The sequence below is a fragment of the Jaculus jaculus genome, chromosome 5 (assembly GCF_020740685.1).
Source record: "Jaculus jaculus isolate mJacJac1 chromosome 5, mJacJac1.mat.Y.cur, whole genome shotgun sequence".
Lineage (NCBI taxonomy): Eukaryota > Metazoa > Chordata > Mammalia > Rodentia > Dipodidae > Jaculus > Jaculus jaculus.
The window spans coordinates 46696819-46715904 of NC_059106.1; the positions used below are offsets into that span (position 1 = coordinate 46696819).

Sequence of the window (19086 nt, forward strand, 5' to 3'; positions counted from 1 at the left end):
GCCACCATACCAAGACACAAAGGGGTCCAGACCAAATTCCTCATTGCTTATCCCCAGAATGAGCAAGGTGTCAGGGTACCAAGAGAAAGGACCCGAAGAAGGAGTTGCCATGGTGGTGAGCTGCCCTTTGCCCCTTAACTTGGCTTATTCAGGAGAGACTTTGAGGGACCAGTCTGAGAGCTTTGTATACCAGAAGTATGGGACCCTAATACTGAGGCAAGATGCTTATTTTGCCCACTTTGAGCCCCCAGTGTCCCAGTGCGGGCATATAATGGTGCTAGACAAAAGAGCCCGGAGCTGAGTGAGTGTGGGGTGGCATTGCTGGAGGAAGACCGTGCATGGAATGGGAGTGGGCTGGCGCAGGTGCAGAGCAAAGGGCTGGGCAACAAGTCACTCCAGGGTGATTTAGCCTCAAAGGGCTTCCTCTGGGAAAGGTACCTCACCAGGAGCCAGCAGGGAGATGGGCATGGAGCTGGCAGAGTGAGGCCTTCTGGGTACTGCTGAGCTGTGGCTGGATGTTCAGCATGAAGGCTTCCAAGACACTCATCCACACGCATCCTGAAAGAACGAGGCAAAAGCTGCGTTTCTAGCTGGGCATGGTGCCACACGCCTTTAATCCCAGCACTCGGGAGGCAGAGGTAAGAGGATCGCTGAGAGTTTGAGGCCACCCTGAGACTCCATAGTGAATTCCCAGGTCAGCCTGGACCAGAGTGAGACCCTACCTCGAAAAAAAAAAAAAAAAAAAAAAAAAAGCTGCGTCTCTGCCAAAGGCCCCAGTGCCGGATAGGTGACAATTTGGCTTGCAGGGAACAAGCACTGTCTGTGAATCTGCTTCCCAGGGTCTTGAGCCTGGAGGGTATAAGGAGGGCACCTGGCACAGTGCCAAGGAGATTTGGCATGGGGTTCTTAACCTGGGCCACTCCACCAGAGAGAAAAAGGGGAGACGTTTCCCAGGGCAGGAGAGGCAAGAAGGAGTGTGTGGTCCTGGGTGGGAAGTGCTGTGCTTGGAACATAGGTGCCTCCTCCACATGGCTGCTGGAGTTCAGTCCCCACACTGTGAGGGCTTACTGGGGTGGAGACAACCAGACTATGACGTTGAGAGGTGAGGCCTGTGGGAGGTGATCATTGGGATGGATACTGACAGCTTTAATAAGAAGAAAGAGAGAGATGAGAACTCATTCACTCGCTCTTAGTTTCTTGCTATGCAATGCCCAGACTGAACCAGCAAGGCCATCACCAGATATGGCCCCTTGACCTTGGACTAGATCTGTGAGCCAGTATCAACGCCTTCTCTCTGTAACCTATCCAGCGTGTGGTATTGAATCATTAGTAACAGAAAACTGACAAAGAGCCAGGTGATAACAGACGGCATCCATGTGCACACCCTAATGACACGATTCTAGGCAAGAAGGGGTGAGTCAGCCGGACCCACTGAGTTGGAGATGTGTGTGTGTGTGTGCGCGCGTGTGCATGTGTGTAACACCAGGAGAGGACTAATGTCTTCAGGCTTCTGCTACTCCACTCCTGGCCTTTACTTGTTTTGTAAGATCAGAGAGCCCTCAGACTGCTCCTGTGGGAAACAGAGCTCCACCTGCTTCCACAGCTGCCTCTCACAGGGCTGAGGCGGTAGGCTGTTTCAGCAGCACCCCAGCATGGCCCATGTCTCAGAAGCATGCAGGAATCGGGTGATTTCCCAGGCTATTAGGTGGGATTTTCCATCCTCCAGAGAGTCACTTCAGTTTGTCTCTAAGCACCTGCAAGTACTGTCCTGGAGGTGTCCCTGGCAAGGACTGGTGGCAGAGGGCTTTCTGTACCTTCCCAGCAGTCTGCGGCAAAGGAATGAGGGGTCGTCACCGGTCGCTCTGCTCACACCATCCTTCCAAAACCCCCAGTGTGCAGAGCTGGAGGAGAACCATGAATTCGAGGCCACCCTGAATTCCAAGTCAGCCTGGGCCAGAGTGAGACCCTACCCCCCAAAAAACCAAAACAAAACAAAAGGGTAGAGAGCTGGGGAGATGGCTCAGCAATTAAATGCACTTGCTAGCAGAACCTGCTGGCCTGGGTTCAATTCCACCAGACAATCACATAAAGCTAGATGGGCATTTATTTGCAATAGCAAGAGACCCTGGTGTACCCATTTGTTGCAGTCCGGTCCGCATTGCTGGTAGAAATCACCCAACCAAGAGCAGCTTCTGGGAAAAAGAGTTTTATTTGGCTTACAGGCTCGAGGGGAAGCTCCACGATGGCAGGGGAAAACGATGGCATGAGCAGAGGGTGGACATCACCCCCTGGCCAACATAAGGTGGACCACAGCAACAGGAGGGTGTGCCAAACACTGGCATGGGGAAACTGGCTATAAAGCCCATAAGCCCACCCCCAACAATACACTCCCTCCAGGAGGCATTAATTCCCAAATATCCATCAGCTGGGAACCTAGCATTCAGAACACCTAAGTTTATGGGGGACACCTGAATCAAAACACCACACCATTCATACATAAACATGCAAATAAATGAATCTTTTAAAAATATTAATTGTTTAAGAAAAATTTATTTATTTATTTATTTGACAGAGAAAGAAGGAGAGAAAGAGAATGGGCACGCCAGGGCCTCCAGCTACTGCAAACAAACTCCAGACGTGTGCACCCCCTTGTGCATCTGGCTAACGTGGGTCCTTTGCTTTGCAGGCAAACACCTTAACTGCTAAGCCATCCCTCTAGCCCGTAAAAATATTTTTAAAAATATTTTATTTTTATTTATGAGAGAGAGAATGGGCACAACAGGGCCTCTAGCTATTGCAAATAAACTCCAGACATATGCACCACTATGTACATCTGGCTTAAGTGGGTACTGGGGAATTGAACCTAGGTCCTTAGGCTTTGCAGGCAAGTGCCTTAACCTGTCCTAAATATATATGTATAGTCTGGGGGTGGTGGCACACACCTTTAATCCCAGCCCTTGGGTGATTGAGGTAGGAAGATCACAGCGAGTTAGAGGCCATCTTAGAGGTACACAGTGTTCCAGATCAGCCTGGACTGGAAAGATAGCTTAGTGGTTAAGGCGTCTACAAAGCCTAAGGACTCAAGTTTGATTTCCCACTACCCATGTGAGCCACATGAGCCTGTAGTTTGTTTACAGTGGCTAGAGGCCCTGGTGCGCCTATTCTCTCCTCTCTCTCTCTCTCAAATAAATAATATATATGTATATATATTTTTAAATACAAAAAAAAATTTTTTTGAAGCCCAGGCTGACTTTGAACTCATAGCAATCCTCCTACATCAGCCTGTCAAGTGATGTGAGCCACCCAGCTTTGGTTCTAGGGTCAAAAGCAGGTAATGCCCGTAGAACCCTTTGGCTCCACCAGAGTGAGTGTTAGCTTTGGGGGTGTTTTTCTCAGGCAGTGTCTTACCCCTGGCATGGGGAGGTCGGTGGGAGATGGGAGGAAAAGGTGGAGCCAGCAAGCAGGGGCACCTTGCTGCAGCGGGCCTCTAGCCCTCCACTGGGAGGAGGAGGGGGCGATCCTTGGAGGTTGAGCTCCTTGAGGCTGGGAGCGGCGCTGCAGAGTCCAGGGGAAGGTGCCCAGAAGGGGGCAGTGGCGTGGGGGCGTGTCCGCAGGCTGGGCCCCGCCCGCCGCTTGCCCAAGCTCCCCGCCGCGGGCTTTCGGTTTCAGTCGCCGGCGCCCAGGCACAGCGGAGGCCTCGGAGCTCCCGGCGCGAGCGAGGGTGCGGGCCGGTGCCACCCGGGAGCCCCCGGAGCCCGCCGACGCCCCCATGGCCCCCGCCGCCGTCTGGACCGCGCTGGCCGTCGGATTGCAGCTTTGGGCCACGGGGCACGCCGTGCCCGCCCAGGTGAGTGACACGCGCGAGTGACACGGGGACAGCTTCCCATCACCTTACCCGTCCCGGCTGGTGCGCCGTCCCCGGGCGCTGCGAGGGGCTGGGAGGAAGGAGTCGCCTCCCATCCCCAGCAGACAGGAGCTGCAGCCTGGAGGGAGGGAACCCCAAGCCTGGCATTACGCGTGTCTAGGGTGGAACTTTCGGGTCACCGCAGCTGCAAGTTCCAGACTTGCACCACGGTAGTTTATGGCGGTCAGTTCAGGATTTAAAGTTGTTAAGCCACCCCGAGCAGAAGCAGGCCAGACCCAGGACCTCCCTTCATCCCTGTGGCCTCTGCGACAGTCCTGCTCTGCCCACGAGGTAGGACGGGACTGTCTGTCTGGGACGCTGCCCCAGCTGCCCACAGCCGCGCTCTTTCAGAAGACTTCCTTCTCTGGGCCATGGTTTTCCTCTTTCTTAGAAACACTTGGGGTACATGTGGGAAATCACAGGGCCAGGTGTGTGGTAGGCGCTTAATAAGGGCACAGTGGGCAGCGAGCGGCTTGTCTAGGCTTTCTCAGGTCCAGGCCACTTCAGTCTGTTTTCTCTGCGCTCTTGGGACAGAGGAGGGGTGGGCAGCTATAAGGCAAGGCAAGGGCCCCCAAAAATGGTTAGAGCAGAGACCCCAGTATTTCGTGTTCACATCACCCAGTGAAACAACAAGGTTGAGTCTACAGACGGCTCTCTGACTGTGTGCTGGTAACACCCCATTTTACAGAGAAGGAAAAGTGAGGCCCAGAGAATTCACCTTTCATGAAGGCCATGGAGGGAGCTTTCTGCAAAGGGTACCTCCCATACTTCCCCCAGTAGCTGGAGAGGAGATATGCAGGGCTCCCTCATGCTGAGCAGATCCCAATGGACTGACAGGGTATGCTGACCTTTCTGGACGGGTGGTTAGAAGTGGCGTCTATGGTGGCACAAGGTGACTCACAAAAGGAAAGAGTCCAATTCTCCGGGGTGGAAGGGAATTGACGCACCCTCTCATAACTGGGCTGGTACCAAGAGTGGGACCTGGGCTGTCCCAGGGGAGATCAAGGCTGCCCTTTGGGTCAGAACAGTCCCAGCTTGGAGGGCTGAGGGTGACTGTGCTTGGCTATGAGTGACCTCCAGCTCTGGCTGCGGGCCAGGCCAGAGGTTCTGTTTGGCTTCTGATGGGGAGTGTTCCTTGATCTTGAGCCTGCCTGGGAGAGCCTCTGGGGGCCTATGAGCCCGCACAAAGGAGGCGGGGAGACACAGGACTCTGAGGGACCCCAGGTAGAGTCATGGAGTGGCTAGAGGGACTTCCCTCCCATTTGCTTCCCCTTTTGACCAGCCGAGGTCAGCTCTTACCTTCTGGGACTCTTACCATAGGCTCTTAGTTGGTCTCCTGACCCTATCCTTGCTCTCATAGACACCTCGGCAGAGCCTGCTCAACCTCTCTATTTGCGTGGGAAGCCTCCATTATGGCTAAGGGCGCTCCTCCCCTGGTACCCCAGGCCAAAGGCACATAGATATCTGCTCAGCCCCCTTACATGGCCCCCTTGCCTTGTGATGCCGATGATTGAGTGGCCATTGCGTATGCGTGTGCTCTGTGTTTGCTCGCTCTATCACAGTGCACCCCATTGCTCTTTTAGGCCTTTTGAAAAGGCCACCCTGTCCTGGAAAGCCTGTCTGCATCCCCCAACTTGGATTTGACCTGCTTTTTGAACTCTCCCAGCTTTTATTTCTCTGGAGTACAGATTACTTTTTGCTTTTTCCTAAAAATTAATTTATTTATTTGAGAGAGAGAGAGAATGGATGCACCAGGGCCTCCAGCCACTGCAAATGAACTCCGTATACATGCGCTACCTTGCGCATCTGGCTTACCTGGGTCCTGGAAAATAGAACCAGGATCCTTTGGCTTTGCAGGCAAATGACTTAACCGCTAAGCCATCTCTCCAGCCCGACATTCTGCTTTTTAAGCTCCTTGTGTTTTACCCACCTCAGAGGTGGGGAGGGTCCTGGAGTGCAGGACTGGGGCTTCCTCCTTCTCATGATTAGCCCCCACAATAGCTCCTGGCTTGAGACATCAGGTGGGGGGCACTTGTGGAAACTTTGACACAGAATCATACTATAGCGTCCCTTCCAAGCCTTCCCACAAGGTGGGTTACTGTTACTATTATCACTGAGAGTTGTGGGGACAGGTCCAGACACTGTGACATTTCTCAGGACCATGGAGCTGGGGAGTTAAGGGATGGAGTTTGAAGGCGAGTCTGTCTGATTGACAAAGCTCTTTTCCCAGACCCTCTTGTACCTGTATCTTCACTCTTGCCCCTCCAGTCCCCACACCACCATGGGACTTAGTTTGGATGTGGCTGGACAGGACAGGAGAACGAGCCCTGAGGGCATTTGAACAGGCTGCAGTGGTGGCAGACTCACATTGCCCTCAGTGTTCTTGTCCCTTTTTAAAAATATATTTTATAGCCGGGCATGGTGGCACATGCCTTTAATCCCAGCACTCGGGAGGCAGAGGTAGGAGGATCTCCATGAGTTCAAGGACACCCTGAGATGACAGAGTTAATTCCAGGTCAGCCTGGACCAGAGTGAGGCCCTACCTCAAAAAACAAAAAAAAACAAAAACAAAACAAAACAAAACATATATGTGTGTGTGTGTGTGTGTGTGTGTGTGTAAATGAACTCCAGACGCGTGTGCCCCTTGTGCATCTGGCTAACGTGGGTCCTGGGGCATCGAACCTGGGTCCTTTAGCTTTGCAGGCAAACGCCTTAGCCACTAAGCCATCCCTCCAGCCCTTCTTGTCCCTTTTAACCTCTGTGTTTGTCCACTGGTGTGACTCCTGTCATTCTTTCATTTGGTAAATAAATACCAGTGAAGCAGGGAGGATAGGGAGCTGCTTGGTGTCTGCTGGGTTGGCAGGGCCTTGTTGTCTGTAAGAGGAAGGGACAGCCTCTGCCTGCTGGGTCTGGCCTCTTTGTACTTAGATGTTTGGGGGCAGAAGCATGCTGTTTGTATGCTGGCCAGAGACTGGGGGCTCCCAGGCTGCCTTTGGAGTGGAGTTGGGTGCCTGGGAGCTCTTTTCATCCCCTTGTCCCTTCCCTGACATCCCTGTGGGTCACCTGTGTGCTGGCGGAGAATATAGCCTGATGCCTGGGCCCCTCTCTGGTCAGGCACCCTGACTGCAGTCCCATCCATCATCCATCCATTTATTCCCCATTATTCACTGATAACTGCTCCACATTCTTGTCTACTCCCTGGCTTGAGGGAGCCAGCTCCAGCCCCAGGAACCACACTGCCAGCAAGTTAGACACCTTACTGCTCTGAGTGCTCTTGTGACCTGGACTAAGTTCGCCTCAGTTCTCCTCTCTTCACGGGGAGAGAGAACTTGCCTGGCGTTCCTTTTATATATATATTTAGATGTGGTCTCATGTATCCCAGGCTATTCTCAAACTTGCTGTCTAGCCAAGAATGACCTTGAATTTCTGATCCTCCTCCTGCCCTAACCACCCAAGTGCTGAGATTATGGGTCTGCACCACTGTGCTTGGTTGATATGGCTCTGGGGTTTAAACCCAGAGTTTTGGGCCTACAGGAGAAGCGCTCCACCGACTGAGCTGTAACCCCAGCTCTTGCCTGGCATGCTTGTGTTTGGAGACTGGCCCTAATTATCGTCCTGGGGCCTGGCCTAGCGGCTCCCTGGATTTCTTTCCTGCTCCAGAAGGGACACCTTCTATGGCCCTTGTTACTCCGCGCTCCCAAGAGCAGCAGCAAGGGGCCTAAAGGAAGAGGCTGCCAGCCCTGGTGTGCCTTTGTCACATTCAGTGCTTTTGTTTTTCAGTTCCTCAAACACGCACGCGCGTCCCCTTGCCTTGGGGCCTTTGTTTTTTCTGGAATGTTCTCTGGACAGCCTCATACCATCCTGTTCTTCATCTTAGTTGCACCAAGTAGCCTGGGAAAAGCCCCTGCCAGGTGACCCCCTGGCCGGCCCTGGGCTCCTGTGAACACTCCTGAAAGAAAGAGTTCTTTCACCTTCATTGTTTCTGTCCACGGAGGGCCATGACCTGGAGTGGGGGGGTCTCAGCCTCTGCACCCCGACATCTGGGCCTTGTCTTTCTGCTTTTAAAAAAGTATTATTTATTTATTTATTTATTACTTATTTGCAAGCACAGCGAGATAGAGGGAAGAGAGACAGAGAGAATGGGTGCGCCAGAGCCTCCAGCCACTGTCAACAAACTCCAGATGCATCCACCGCTTTGTACATCTGGTTTTACACGGGTCCTGGGGAATCAAACTCCAGTCATTAGCTTTTGCAGGCAAGCACCTTAACTGAGTTTTAACCACTAAGGTAAGTTTAAGTTTAAGGCTAGCATTGGCTGCATAGTGAGTTTGAAGCCAGCCTGGGCTACATAAGGTCCTGAAAAGGAAAAGAAATAAGCTAGACTAAATGTCAGTGAATGTTCATCTGACCTTTATGGTGACTGCTGACCCCATTTTAAAGATGAACTTGACAGGCTAGGTGGGCAGAGCTGCGCTCTGGTGTCTCTCTCTCCCCGGCTTCTTTCCCTGTGGTGACAGTTCTGCTGAGGGTAGGGCTCACCGCCACAAAGGGCTCACTCCCCCACATCCCCACACTGGCTTGTGACCAGGGCCACCCACTTGGCAGTGACTCAGTCTGGCCAGAGGCAGGCAGGTGGGGAAGTCAAGCGTTGAGGCTGTGGGAGATGCCCCAGGTGTTCAGGAGCAAAGTGGGGTGCAGAGGCTCCCAGCTCCAGACACTCTGTTAGGCACAGGACCGCTTCCTCAGGCCAGGCCCTGGCTTGAGTCAGATGGGACATCAACTCAGAGCCTCACTCTCTGCTGCTGGGTGACCATGTCACTACAGGTGCTTTGAGTGCCTGAAAGCCTGCATCAGTGTTCTAAGTCTGACCTGACTCATGCTCGGACCCAGAGGAGGACTATGGTGGGCTCAGGCGCCTTGTGTAGCAACCGTGGGGCCCCCAAGCTTGGATGTCAAATCTACAGTTACCCTGAGTTCCTGCCCAAGTGACTTTGCTACTTAACTCTCTGAGAACAACTTCCTTCCTGCCTGCCTTTTCCTTCCGTACCTCCTGCCCCGTGCCCTCTGTCTGGGCCCCACAGAGCAGCCGCCCCTCAGCCTGGCCTTAGGACCCGTGCTGTGGTAAACACTGTGGGGTCAGGAAGTCACCTCCCCACTCTTTGCAGTGACAGGTGCTGAATGTCATTTGGGGGTGAGGAGGAGCACTGGGGTGCAGAAAACCGCAGCTTGTGCCCCCTGCACAATGGATGTGGGGAGAGGCCCGTGTGTCTTAAAACCTTGTCCATCTGTAATCCATGGGATGCTGAAGGTTCTGTGACCTAAGATGGGAAAGCTCTGTGGAGGCTCTTCTGAGCTCAGGCTGTCCAAGTCCCACCTTCAAGAGACTTCTAACACTGAGCAAGCCTGAGGAAGGGTGGCCTGGGTGTGAGAGGATGGACTTCCCACATGATTACTGGCTTGCTATGGGACCTTGCTCAGGAACTTAACCTCTCCAAACCCAAGCAACCCTCTCATGAAACCCAACAATGCTGGTTCCAATACTCTCCCAGAACATTAGGGTGAGAGAAAAGCTGGTATATTTGCTTCTTGGTCTCTTTTCTTTAAAAAAAAAAAAAAAAAAAAAAAAGATTTAATTTGGGATGGAGAGACGGCTTAGTGGTTAAGTGCTTGCCTGTGAAGCCTAAGGACCCCGGTTCGAGGCGTGATTCCCCAGGGCCCATGTCAGCAGTGGCTGGAGACCCTGGCGTGTCTATTCTATCTCGCTTTTTCTCTGTCTGTCTGTCGCTCTCAAATCAAAAAATTTAAAAAAAAATTAATTTATTTGCAATCAGATAGAAGAGAGACAGAGGAATAGAGAGAATGGATATGCCAGGGCCTCCAGTCGCTGTAAATGAACTCCAGACACATGCGCCACTGGTGCATCTGGCTTTATATGAGTACTGGGGAATCGAACTCCCGTTGTTAGGCTTCACAGGTAAATGCCTTAGCCACTGAGCCATCTCTCCAGCCCCACAATCTCTTTCCTTGCTCACTGGAATCCCTGTTTCTCTGGCTGGAGTCACTTACTTCTCCCAGGCTCCAGTGTCAGCAATTGTGTGTAGCTGCCTGAAGTCGGGGTTTCAGAGGCCCCAGGCAGACTGGAATTTATGGGTTTCCTGCCTCTGCCCCTCAGTAGTTCATTAGCACCGTTCACAGGTCAGCAGCTGAGCCTGTGTCCCACTTCTGCTGGGAAGTCTATGCAGGGCATTCGTAGTCGGGCTGAGAACCCACAGGTTCAAGGAAACCTAGAGAGCGGAGGGCCTTTCTTCGAAGATGCCTTTTGTCACCAGATGACAGGCACACTTCCCATGGTGCTATTCTGAGCTCTGCCTCTGCTCTTCTTGGCAGCCCTGAGCCAGGTTCTTCCTTTGTTGTGGGACAGGGGCTGTGCAAGTCCCGACCAACCCCTCCTGGACCCAGTTTTTTTCCACTGTGATGCCTTGTGATGTCACAGCTGACATGACGCCACTGCGGTTTGGGGCTCTGTGAGCTGGGAAGGAGGAAGTCTGATCAGGGTTTAAAGGAGTAAGTTTCTTTTTCTTCGGAGCGTGCTCTACACTGGGGCTCTGGTGGGAAGGCGGCCAGTATGTCCCGGCCTGCAGTTCTGTCTTGAACCTTGATAGCTTCCCTAAGGACAGTGACAGCTCAGCCTCTTTGAACCTTGTTTCATTTTTGCAGAAATTGGCACTCTTCCTTATGGAGGTTTATGACCACAGAGTATTGGCACTGTTCCTATTAATAAGAAGGGTTGGGCGTGGTGGTGCACGCCTTTAATCCCAATAGTCGGGAGGCAGAGGTAGGAAGATATCTGTGAGATTAAGGCCAGCCTGAGACTACAGAGTGAGTTCCAGGTCAGCCTAGGCCAGAGTGAGACCCTATCTCAAAAATAAAAGGACAGGGAGAGGGCTAGAGAGATGGCTTAGTGGTTAAGGCATTTGCCTGCGAAGCCAAAGGACCAAGGTTCAATTCCCCAGGACCCACATAAGCCAGATACGCAAGGGGCACATGTGTCTGGAGTTTGTTTTCAGTGGCTAGAGGCCCTGGAGTGCCCATTCTGTCTCTCTCTCTCTATCTTATCTCTATCTCTCTCTGCTTGCAAATAAATACAATTTTTTTAAAAAGGGAGGGGGAGGCTGGAGAAATGGCTTAGTGGTTAAGGCGTTTGCCTGCAAAGCCGAAGGACCCAGGTTCAATTCCCAGGATCCCTGTAAACCAGATGCACAAAGTGGCACATGCATCTCGAGTTCGAGTGCAGTGGTTGAAGGTCCTGGGGTGCCCATTCTGTCCCTCCCTCCCTCTCCAATACATAAATTAAAACATTCAACCTACTAATAAGAAGGCCTGCTCCCCACTGTCCACACCAAGGCTTCTCTGGGAGAGGATACAGGAGGACCTGCACCCCTTGGGGTTGTGCTCTGCTATTGCAGCGGACAGCACGGGGTGACTTCAGGGTCCCAGTGAGGCCTAGTGACCCACCAGTCCGGGAGCTGGAGTGTTGGGTCAGCACAGCTGGTCACACACAGGGCAGGCTCTTTGCTTCTTTTCTTCTCCTGTGCAGACGGGGTGGCCAGTGTGGGTCTCGTCTGGCCTTGGCTCTGAGATTGCAGTGGCCCAGGTTAAGGAAATTATGTGGGTCTAAGGAACTGGGGGGGGAGGGTGCAGGGCATGTATGTGGATATCTGAGCTGCCTGTAGATGGCCTTTTGAGAGAGGACAGAGGCTGTGGAAGTGGACAGAGAGAATGGATTCTGGGGTCTGAGGCCCACTGTAGGCTCTGACTCCACCATGGGCCAACCTAAGCCATGACCTCCCTTCTCCTTTCTGAACTTCTCTTGCCGTAGTCCTAACCAGGTTAGCAAGGTCTTCCCTCGAGCCGGGGTAGGAATCCATGGCCACAGGTGCTAGACCCAGTGGTGGTAAGCTGCGCCTATGGCTTCTATAATAGCGTGAGGAGTATGGCCCGGAAGGCCCTGCACTGGCCCAGGTCTGGGCTGGAAAGCTATTCTCTGGGGAAGGGTTCTAGCACTTTACCTCGGTTAGCATAACTCGTGCCAGCATCCTGGATGCCCCTGCTGTCTGCCCATCCCCCTGCTGACCTACGATCCCGGCTTCTTATTGCGACTCAAAGAGGCAGGAGGCTCCTGGTGAACCTGTTGCCAGCTACCCCTGCTCGGATCCCCGGCCCTGCCCCTTCCTGCCCCCTCCTCCTGGTCCCCCTGGTAGTTGTCCCCTGCTCCTCACTCCCCGAACCCCCGTCCTCAGCTTGCTCCCAGTCTTGCTTTGGCCCTGTGGTTACTTCCCTCACCCTCTCTTGTCCCCTTCCCGATTCTCCTTCTACCTTGCCCTCTTGCACTGGGGACTTTTGCAGCCTCGAGTCCCAGAGCGTGACGGGCTTGGGTGAGTGGGTATCAGGAGCAGGCTGGAGGAGCACGGGACCAGGCCAGGCTGGCTAGCTGCAGCAGAAATTTTGCTGGGGTCAGTGAGGGATGTATGTCTGGAGCCAGTTTATATTAAAAAATTGTTGGACTGGGTGTGATGGATTTGGCCTGTAATCCTTGCCCTTGGGAGGTAGAGGCAGATGAAGAGTTTCCAGGCCATTCTGGTAAAAAAAAAAAAAAAAAAAGCAATTCAGCTGGGCCCTGTGGCGCATGCCTTTAAATTTAAATTTGAGTTTGAAGTCACTGTGAGTTTGAGGACACCCTGAGACTACATAGTGATTTCCAGGTCAGCCTGGGCCAGAGCAACTGAAATTCTGGGGGAATTCACACAAAACACTTAGTGTGTTGTGTGTTACCTCACTTAATCTTTGTATCAGCCCCATGAGATCCATCTGATTCTTCGTCTTGTTCTATGCAGTAAAAACTGAGGTTAATTATTAGCCTTTACTTATTTAAAAATAAGACAGAGGAGGGCTGGGAAGATGGCTCAGTAGTTAAAGACCCTTTCTTGCAAGGCCTACAGGCCTGGGTTTGATTCCTCAGTTCTCATGTAGAGCCAGACACACAAAGTGGGTGGCACATGTGTCTAGAGTTTGTTTGTAATGGCAAGAGGTTCTGTCTGGCATGCCCGTATTCACTCATTTCCCTGCTCCCTAATAAATAAAAAAAAATTTTTTTTTTGGTAGTTGACAACAGATTCTGGAATAAGTAAGCTTGTCTTTGAACTCAGACTCCCTCCTAATTATTGTGAGGCCTTGAAGAGGTGTGATTCCCTAGCATAAATAAAAAATAAATAAATAATAGGGCTGTTAGTGATTAAGGTGCTTGCCTACAAAGCCAAAGGACCCAGGTTCAATTCCCCAGGACCCACGTAAGCCAGATGCACAAGGTGGTGCATATGCCGAGTTCATTTGTAGTGGCTGGAGGCCGTGGTGCTTGCCCGATCTCTCTCAAATAAATAAATAATGATAAAATACAAACTCAAGGCCTGACATGTACTGAGCACATATCTCCCACTGAGATGTACCTGCAAGCCCTATTTCAACTACCATGATCCCGTCCCTTGCAGAGAAGAGGTAGTGGGGAGCTGTGGATGTTCGGGGCAAGGGAATGGACTGGCATGGGCACTCTGGCCCCAGTGTGTACGACAGACAGGTGGAGAGACCGGAGGCAGAGAGGCCTTGCAGCGGCTTCTTTAGTCCTTCAGGTGAGAGTTGGGGTGGGGGGGGGGGGGCAGGAGAAGGGAATGTGCTCCCTTGCACACCTGCTGTGGTTGAGTTTTAATGCTCATTCTGAGCTCAGCGACCTGTTCTGTAAATGTATAGAATGTCCTCCTCCCTTCCCTTCCTTCCTTTGTTTCTTCCTTCCTTCTTTCCTCCCTCTCTCCATCCCTTTCTTCCTTCTGTCTCATGTAGCCCAGACCTTGAATACACTATGTAGCCGAGGATGCCCCGGGTCTTCGGATCCTCCTGCCTCTCTGTGCTGAGTGCTGGCGTTACAGGTGTGTGTCACTACGCCTGGTTGACGGAGTTCTAAGGATCGACTCCAGGGCTCCCTGTATGCTAGGCAGGCGCCCTACCCACTGAGCCGCATCCCAGCCCTCCCTGGGGCTCTAGTGCTCAATCACAGGACCAGCCTGGCCACAGTCACCCCTAGCTGACCCCTCTCCCCTGGTGCTAGATGTCCCTAGCTGACATCTTGACGTCTCCTGGGAACCAGACTTGGGTCTGAGCTCAGGGAATCCTTCCCTCCTCAGCCAGCAGGGCAGCAGGTGACCACTGTTGTCCCTGTTCCCGGCAGAGGTGAACCTGCCAGGAAGGACAAGGCTGGCTTAGGGTCTCATCACTGCCCCTGAGCCAGAGCCCAGGTTCCAGCCTCAGGCTTCGGATTCTTCACTTCTACTGCGCGGGCCATGACCTCACACGGCCGCTTGGTCTGATCTGCAGAGGATGCCGCCTCTCTCTTTACAGTCCATTTCTGTGTATGCTCGACTAATGGGAAATCAACAAAAGTTAGGCGGTGGTGAAGCAACGTGGTGCCTCCTAGACACCCGATATGGCGGTGCCAGCCAGGCACAATGAGTAATGGAAACACGGTGGATGGCACTGGGCTCGTCTGGCCCCACCAGGCATAGCACCAGCTCAGAGCCCTTCCCACACACTGGAATCATAATGGCATAACAGCCTGACGTGGTGAGCCTGGCTCCGTTCCCAGTTCATAGATGATAAAACCAAGGTGGGAGAATGGCGAAACTGGGATTCAAACCAGGTTCTGTTCTGTCTCAAGAAGAAGCCACAGAAGGGTGTCCAGAGGGGATGTGAGGGCGGCAGAGATAGAGTCTGCCCTGGACAGCATTGAAATAGCCCCAAGTTGTCACAGGAGACCCCGTGAGGAATCCTTGACACCCCAACTGGGGTTCAGATGTTTCCATGGGATGATGACGGAAGAACTCTGAAGAAGCAAGGGGTCCATCTGGTAGGATGCATGGGCAGAGGTAGCAGCGGGTCCAGGATGTGGAGAAGGGGTGCAGGGGCCAGATGCTCTGAAGCATAGGTAACAGGTGAGCCTAGGGTGGGTGGCAGATGCTGAAAGGGCCCTGGTTTGCTGGGCCTTCAGCTGAGGAGGGTGTACTCGGGCCTAAGGGCAGCATGAGTCACTGGGAACTTTTAAGAAGGGCAAGTTTCCAAAGCAGGAAGGTGGCTTAGGTCCACCTGCAAGGAGACAGAAGCACGGAGACTGTAGCTGTCAAGAGTTGCCCAGGAAAAAGCAACAGAACAGCCAGGTGTGGTGCCACACACCTTTAATGCCAGCACTCAGGAGGCAGAGGTAGGAGAATCATTGTGACATTGAGCCCACCCTGAGACTACAGAGTGAATTCTGGTTGAGCCTGGGCTAGAGTGAGCTCCTACCTCAAAAGAAAAAGAGGGGAGGGGGGCTGGAGAGATGGCTTAGGTTGAGGCATGTGGCTACTAAACCTGATGACTCAGGTTCGATTACCCATTACCCATGTAAAGCAATGCACAAGGGGGGCACATGCGTTTGGAGTTCATTCGTAGTGGCTGGAGGCCCTGACATGCCCATTCTCTCTCTCTGCCTCTTTCTCAAATAAATAAATAAAATATTTTAAAAATACAAAAGAGAAACAAAACAGTTGCTCAGGTATTGAGAAAAGGGTAGAGGAAGAGTGAGGAGGTGATCTCTACAGGCCTCAAGGAGGGCAACAATAAGATGCTAGGACATTCTCTGTCATTGTCGTGAGCATGCCTTGGGGCAGGACCCATGCCCCCAACATCTTTGTTCTTGAGCAAGCAGCACAAACCCAGATCCCAAGAACCAGAACCCAAGCCAAGCTTTCTGTATGCCTGTAGCTCATGTCTAAAGCAACTTCAGAGGTAGTAGCTCAGGGGTGGAATGTGTCACCCCTGGGTCACCCGCCTGTGATGTGGTTGGTCCTTCCTGAAATAGCTGCAAGTCATCTCCGTGATGGCAGACAGGCCCCATTGCCTGCGCTTGGCTTCACTGTGACGTCCTGGCCTAATGTGGTTGCACCTCATAGCCCATGGGGCTTCTGGGAGTCCTCAAGGTCAAGACTCCAATGCTGGTGCTACCACCCATGCTCCAGGGCTCTGGGGACCTGCCCCATGCAAATACTGTGGCTTCTGTATTGCTTGAAGGTGGCTTCCGGCTGACTATCTGGGGGTCCTTGTATCCTGGGGCAGATGCCTCTACCTCCTCTCCATAGCTGTTGAATCTGCTTTGGGATGCTGGTGACCTTTTTACCTGGAAGCATGAACTGAATTGTTCACTGCCCTGTGAAGTGGGACAAGATCACAGGGTATAAAATTGCGAGACTGCATGGAGGTTAATGTAGCTGCGCCCAGCTCCTGGCCTGCTGCCCACATTGACTGTCCCTAAGCCTCTCCTTTTTAAAAGTATAGGGAGCATGCCAGGACCTCTTGCTACTGCAAATGAATGCCAACTGCTTGAGGCACTTTAAAAATATATATTTAGCTAGGCGTGGTGGCACATGCCTTTAATCCCAGAACTTGGGAGGCAGAGGTAAGAGGATTACCATGAGTTTGATGCCATCCTGAGATGACAGTGAATTCCAGGTCAGCCTGGGCTACAGGGAGACCCTTCCTCAAAAAACCCAATGTGTGTGTGTGTGTGTGTGTGTGTGTGTGTGTGTGTGTGTGTGTATTTATTTACTTGCTGGGGGAGATAGAAAGTAGGAAGGAGAGAAAGAGAGAGAGAAGGGTGGTGGGGAGGGAGAGAGTCTGGGTGTGCCAGAGCCTCTTGCTAGAGCCTCTTGCTGCCTTAGATGAATTCCAGACACTTTGCACCAAAGTACAGCTGGCTTTAAGTGAGACTTGGGGAACTGAACCTGGGCCAGCAGGCTTTGTAAGCAAGCGCCTTTAACCACTGAGCCATTTCCTCAGCCCAACAGGCCACTTTTTTCTTATATGGATGGCTTGGGAATTGAACCCCAGGCTGGAAGGCTTTGCATGCAAGTGCCTTTAACTGATGAACCATCTTCTCAGCCTCACCCCTCCCCTCCCACCAAAGCCTCAGTTCCTGTTTATCATTGCTTTAGTACGGAAAGAAGAGAGAATGCATGTGAATATGCCCAGCATGGCATCTCACACAATAGGTGCTTTTCTTGGGTCCAAACAGCTTCTACCTTGTGTAAAGAGTGGATCGGGGGGCTGGAGAGATGGCTTAGTGGTTACGCCACTTGTCTGCAAAGCCAAAAGATCCAGGTTTGATTCCCCAGGATCCATGTGAGCTGGATGTACAAGGTAGTGCATTGGCTAGAGTTCATCTGCAGTGGCTGGTAGCCCTGGAGTGCCCATTCTCTCTCTCTCTCTGTGCCTCTTTCTTTCTCTCTCTCCCTCCCTCTCTTAAATAAATAAATAATTAAAAATTTTTTATTTATTTGAGAGAGTGAGAGAGAAAGAGGGAGAGAGAATGGGCACTCCAGGGCCTCCAGCCACTGCAAACTCCAGACACATATGCCACCTTGTGCATCTAGTTAAACCAAGGTCCTTTGGCTTTGCAGGCAGATGCCTTAACCGCTAAGCCATCTCTCCAGCCCAATAAGTAATTTTAAAAACAGACAGTGGATCTGAACAGTATGTACTCTCCATCCCCTAACTGGAGGCTCCTCCTTGCCACCTGTCTTCCACATCTTGTCCCTTGTCCCCTCTCTGTCTCAGTAGCAGGGTGCCCCCTGCCTGGGGAGTCTGGCAGGGGTGAGAGGGTCTGTGGCGAATGAGTCATGAAGCCCCAAAGGGTGGTGCGTGAATGAGGCAGAGCAGGGCTCCCCTTGCATCCACCCATCCATTCTCCTGTGCTGACTGCCACTCCTTCCTCCTTCCCCAAGCCTTCCCTCCTTCCTTCCTCTCTCACTATTCATAACCAGAAGGGACTGACCCTTTCCCTCCCCTTGAGTGTTGTTCAGGGCCTTGGTCTGTAAGCAGGACAGATGGCCAGTCAAGTGGCTGTTCCCCGAGTGCCAACGCAGCTCTTTTTCTGCCCCAGTGTGGTCTTAGTACCTATGAGTCCAGCAGAGATGGCTTGACCTCCATTGTCATCTTCTCTGTGCGTAGTCAGACCTGCTGACTCTGCTGGGTGTTAGATCGATGGACAGATTTCTTCATTTTTTCCTTTCATCTATTATCCCTTCATCTACTTAACATCCATCAGTCCATCTGTCTCTTCATCATTCATCGATCTCTCCTTCACTCCCTCCAGCTGTACACCCATCTGTCCATCCATCCGTCATCTACCCATCCATCTCTCCATCTCTATATCCATCCATAAATCCTATATCCAACCACCCCTCCGTCTCTATTTCATCTTTCTACCCATCTACCCTCCCTTCCTTCCATCTCTCCATCCATCCATCCACCCATAAATCTACCATCCATCCGTCTATCCATCTCTCTTCTTTCCAGTACTTTCTCATGCTACCAGGCATAGATTCCTGCCTGTCTAGTGGGGACTTAATTCTCTCCAATGATTTCCAGTTCTCTTAAACAGCTGGCTCTGCTAAACATGCTGATGGCATCAGAAGTGGTCTGGTTCACTTCCTCATTTCTGTGTCAGATTCCCCCACAGGCTGGGGATGGACAAACCTCCCCAGCTTAAAACAAAGCTCCTGGCCCCACGTGTTGCTGAGTGTGTTTACCACATTCAAGAGACCCGTGCTCTCCAGCTTGCCTGGTCCCTGTGGTAGCCCCTCGACCTGGCACCCACCATGTGGTTTGGGCTCAGCCCCTGCTCTGGGGAGCACCGTGTGGAGGGGGTGACCTTTTACTTTGCTCTGTACAGGGGCTTTCTGTTCCTCCTTATGTACCTGTGATAGAACTGTGGTTTGGTGCATTTTTTTCCCCCTCTCCGGCCAAAAGGATAAACAGGCCTCGAGGATGTTGAAGGGGGGCTGAGCCCCTCTGCCAGCTGCTGGGGTTGGGGTCACATTTAGCAGCAGGAGGAAGTACTAAGGGCTGATTCATAGTGAAACTTGGGACAAGTAGGATCCTGGAAGGGAGGAGCTCCAGGCCCTGGAGTCCAGCTTTCTGCCTCTGGCTGCCAGGAGCCCTTGTCCATGGGTAGAACTATGAGACAGACCCATCTTGGCTGAGGAAGATCCCTTTCCCATCAGGCTCTCAGGGCCTGGCAAGAAGTCTCCTCCAGCCAGAGGAGG

At 52.3% G+C, this 19086-nt stretch overlaps 1 protein-coding gene across 1 annotated transcript in view; it reads left to right on the top strand.

Annotated features, from left to right (window-relative positions):
- Positions 1-3766: 3766 nt before the first annotated feature.
- The window catches only part of Tnfrsf1b (TNF receptor superfamily member 1B), a 31903-nt gene continuing 16583 nt past the window's right edge, over positions 3767-19086 (top strand). Inside the window, exon 1 of the mRNA XM_004657374.2 lies at positions 3767-3847. Coding sequence (XP_004657431.2) covers positions 3770-3847 — 78 coding nt within the window. The 5' untranslated portion in view covers positions 3767-3769. The remainder of the gene's footprint in view (positions 3848-19086) is intronic.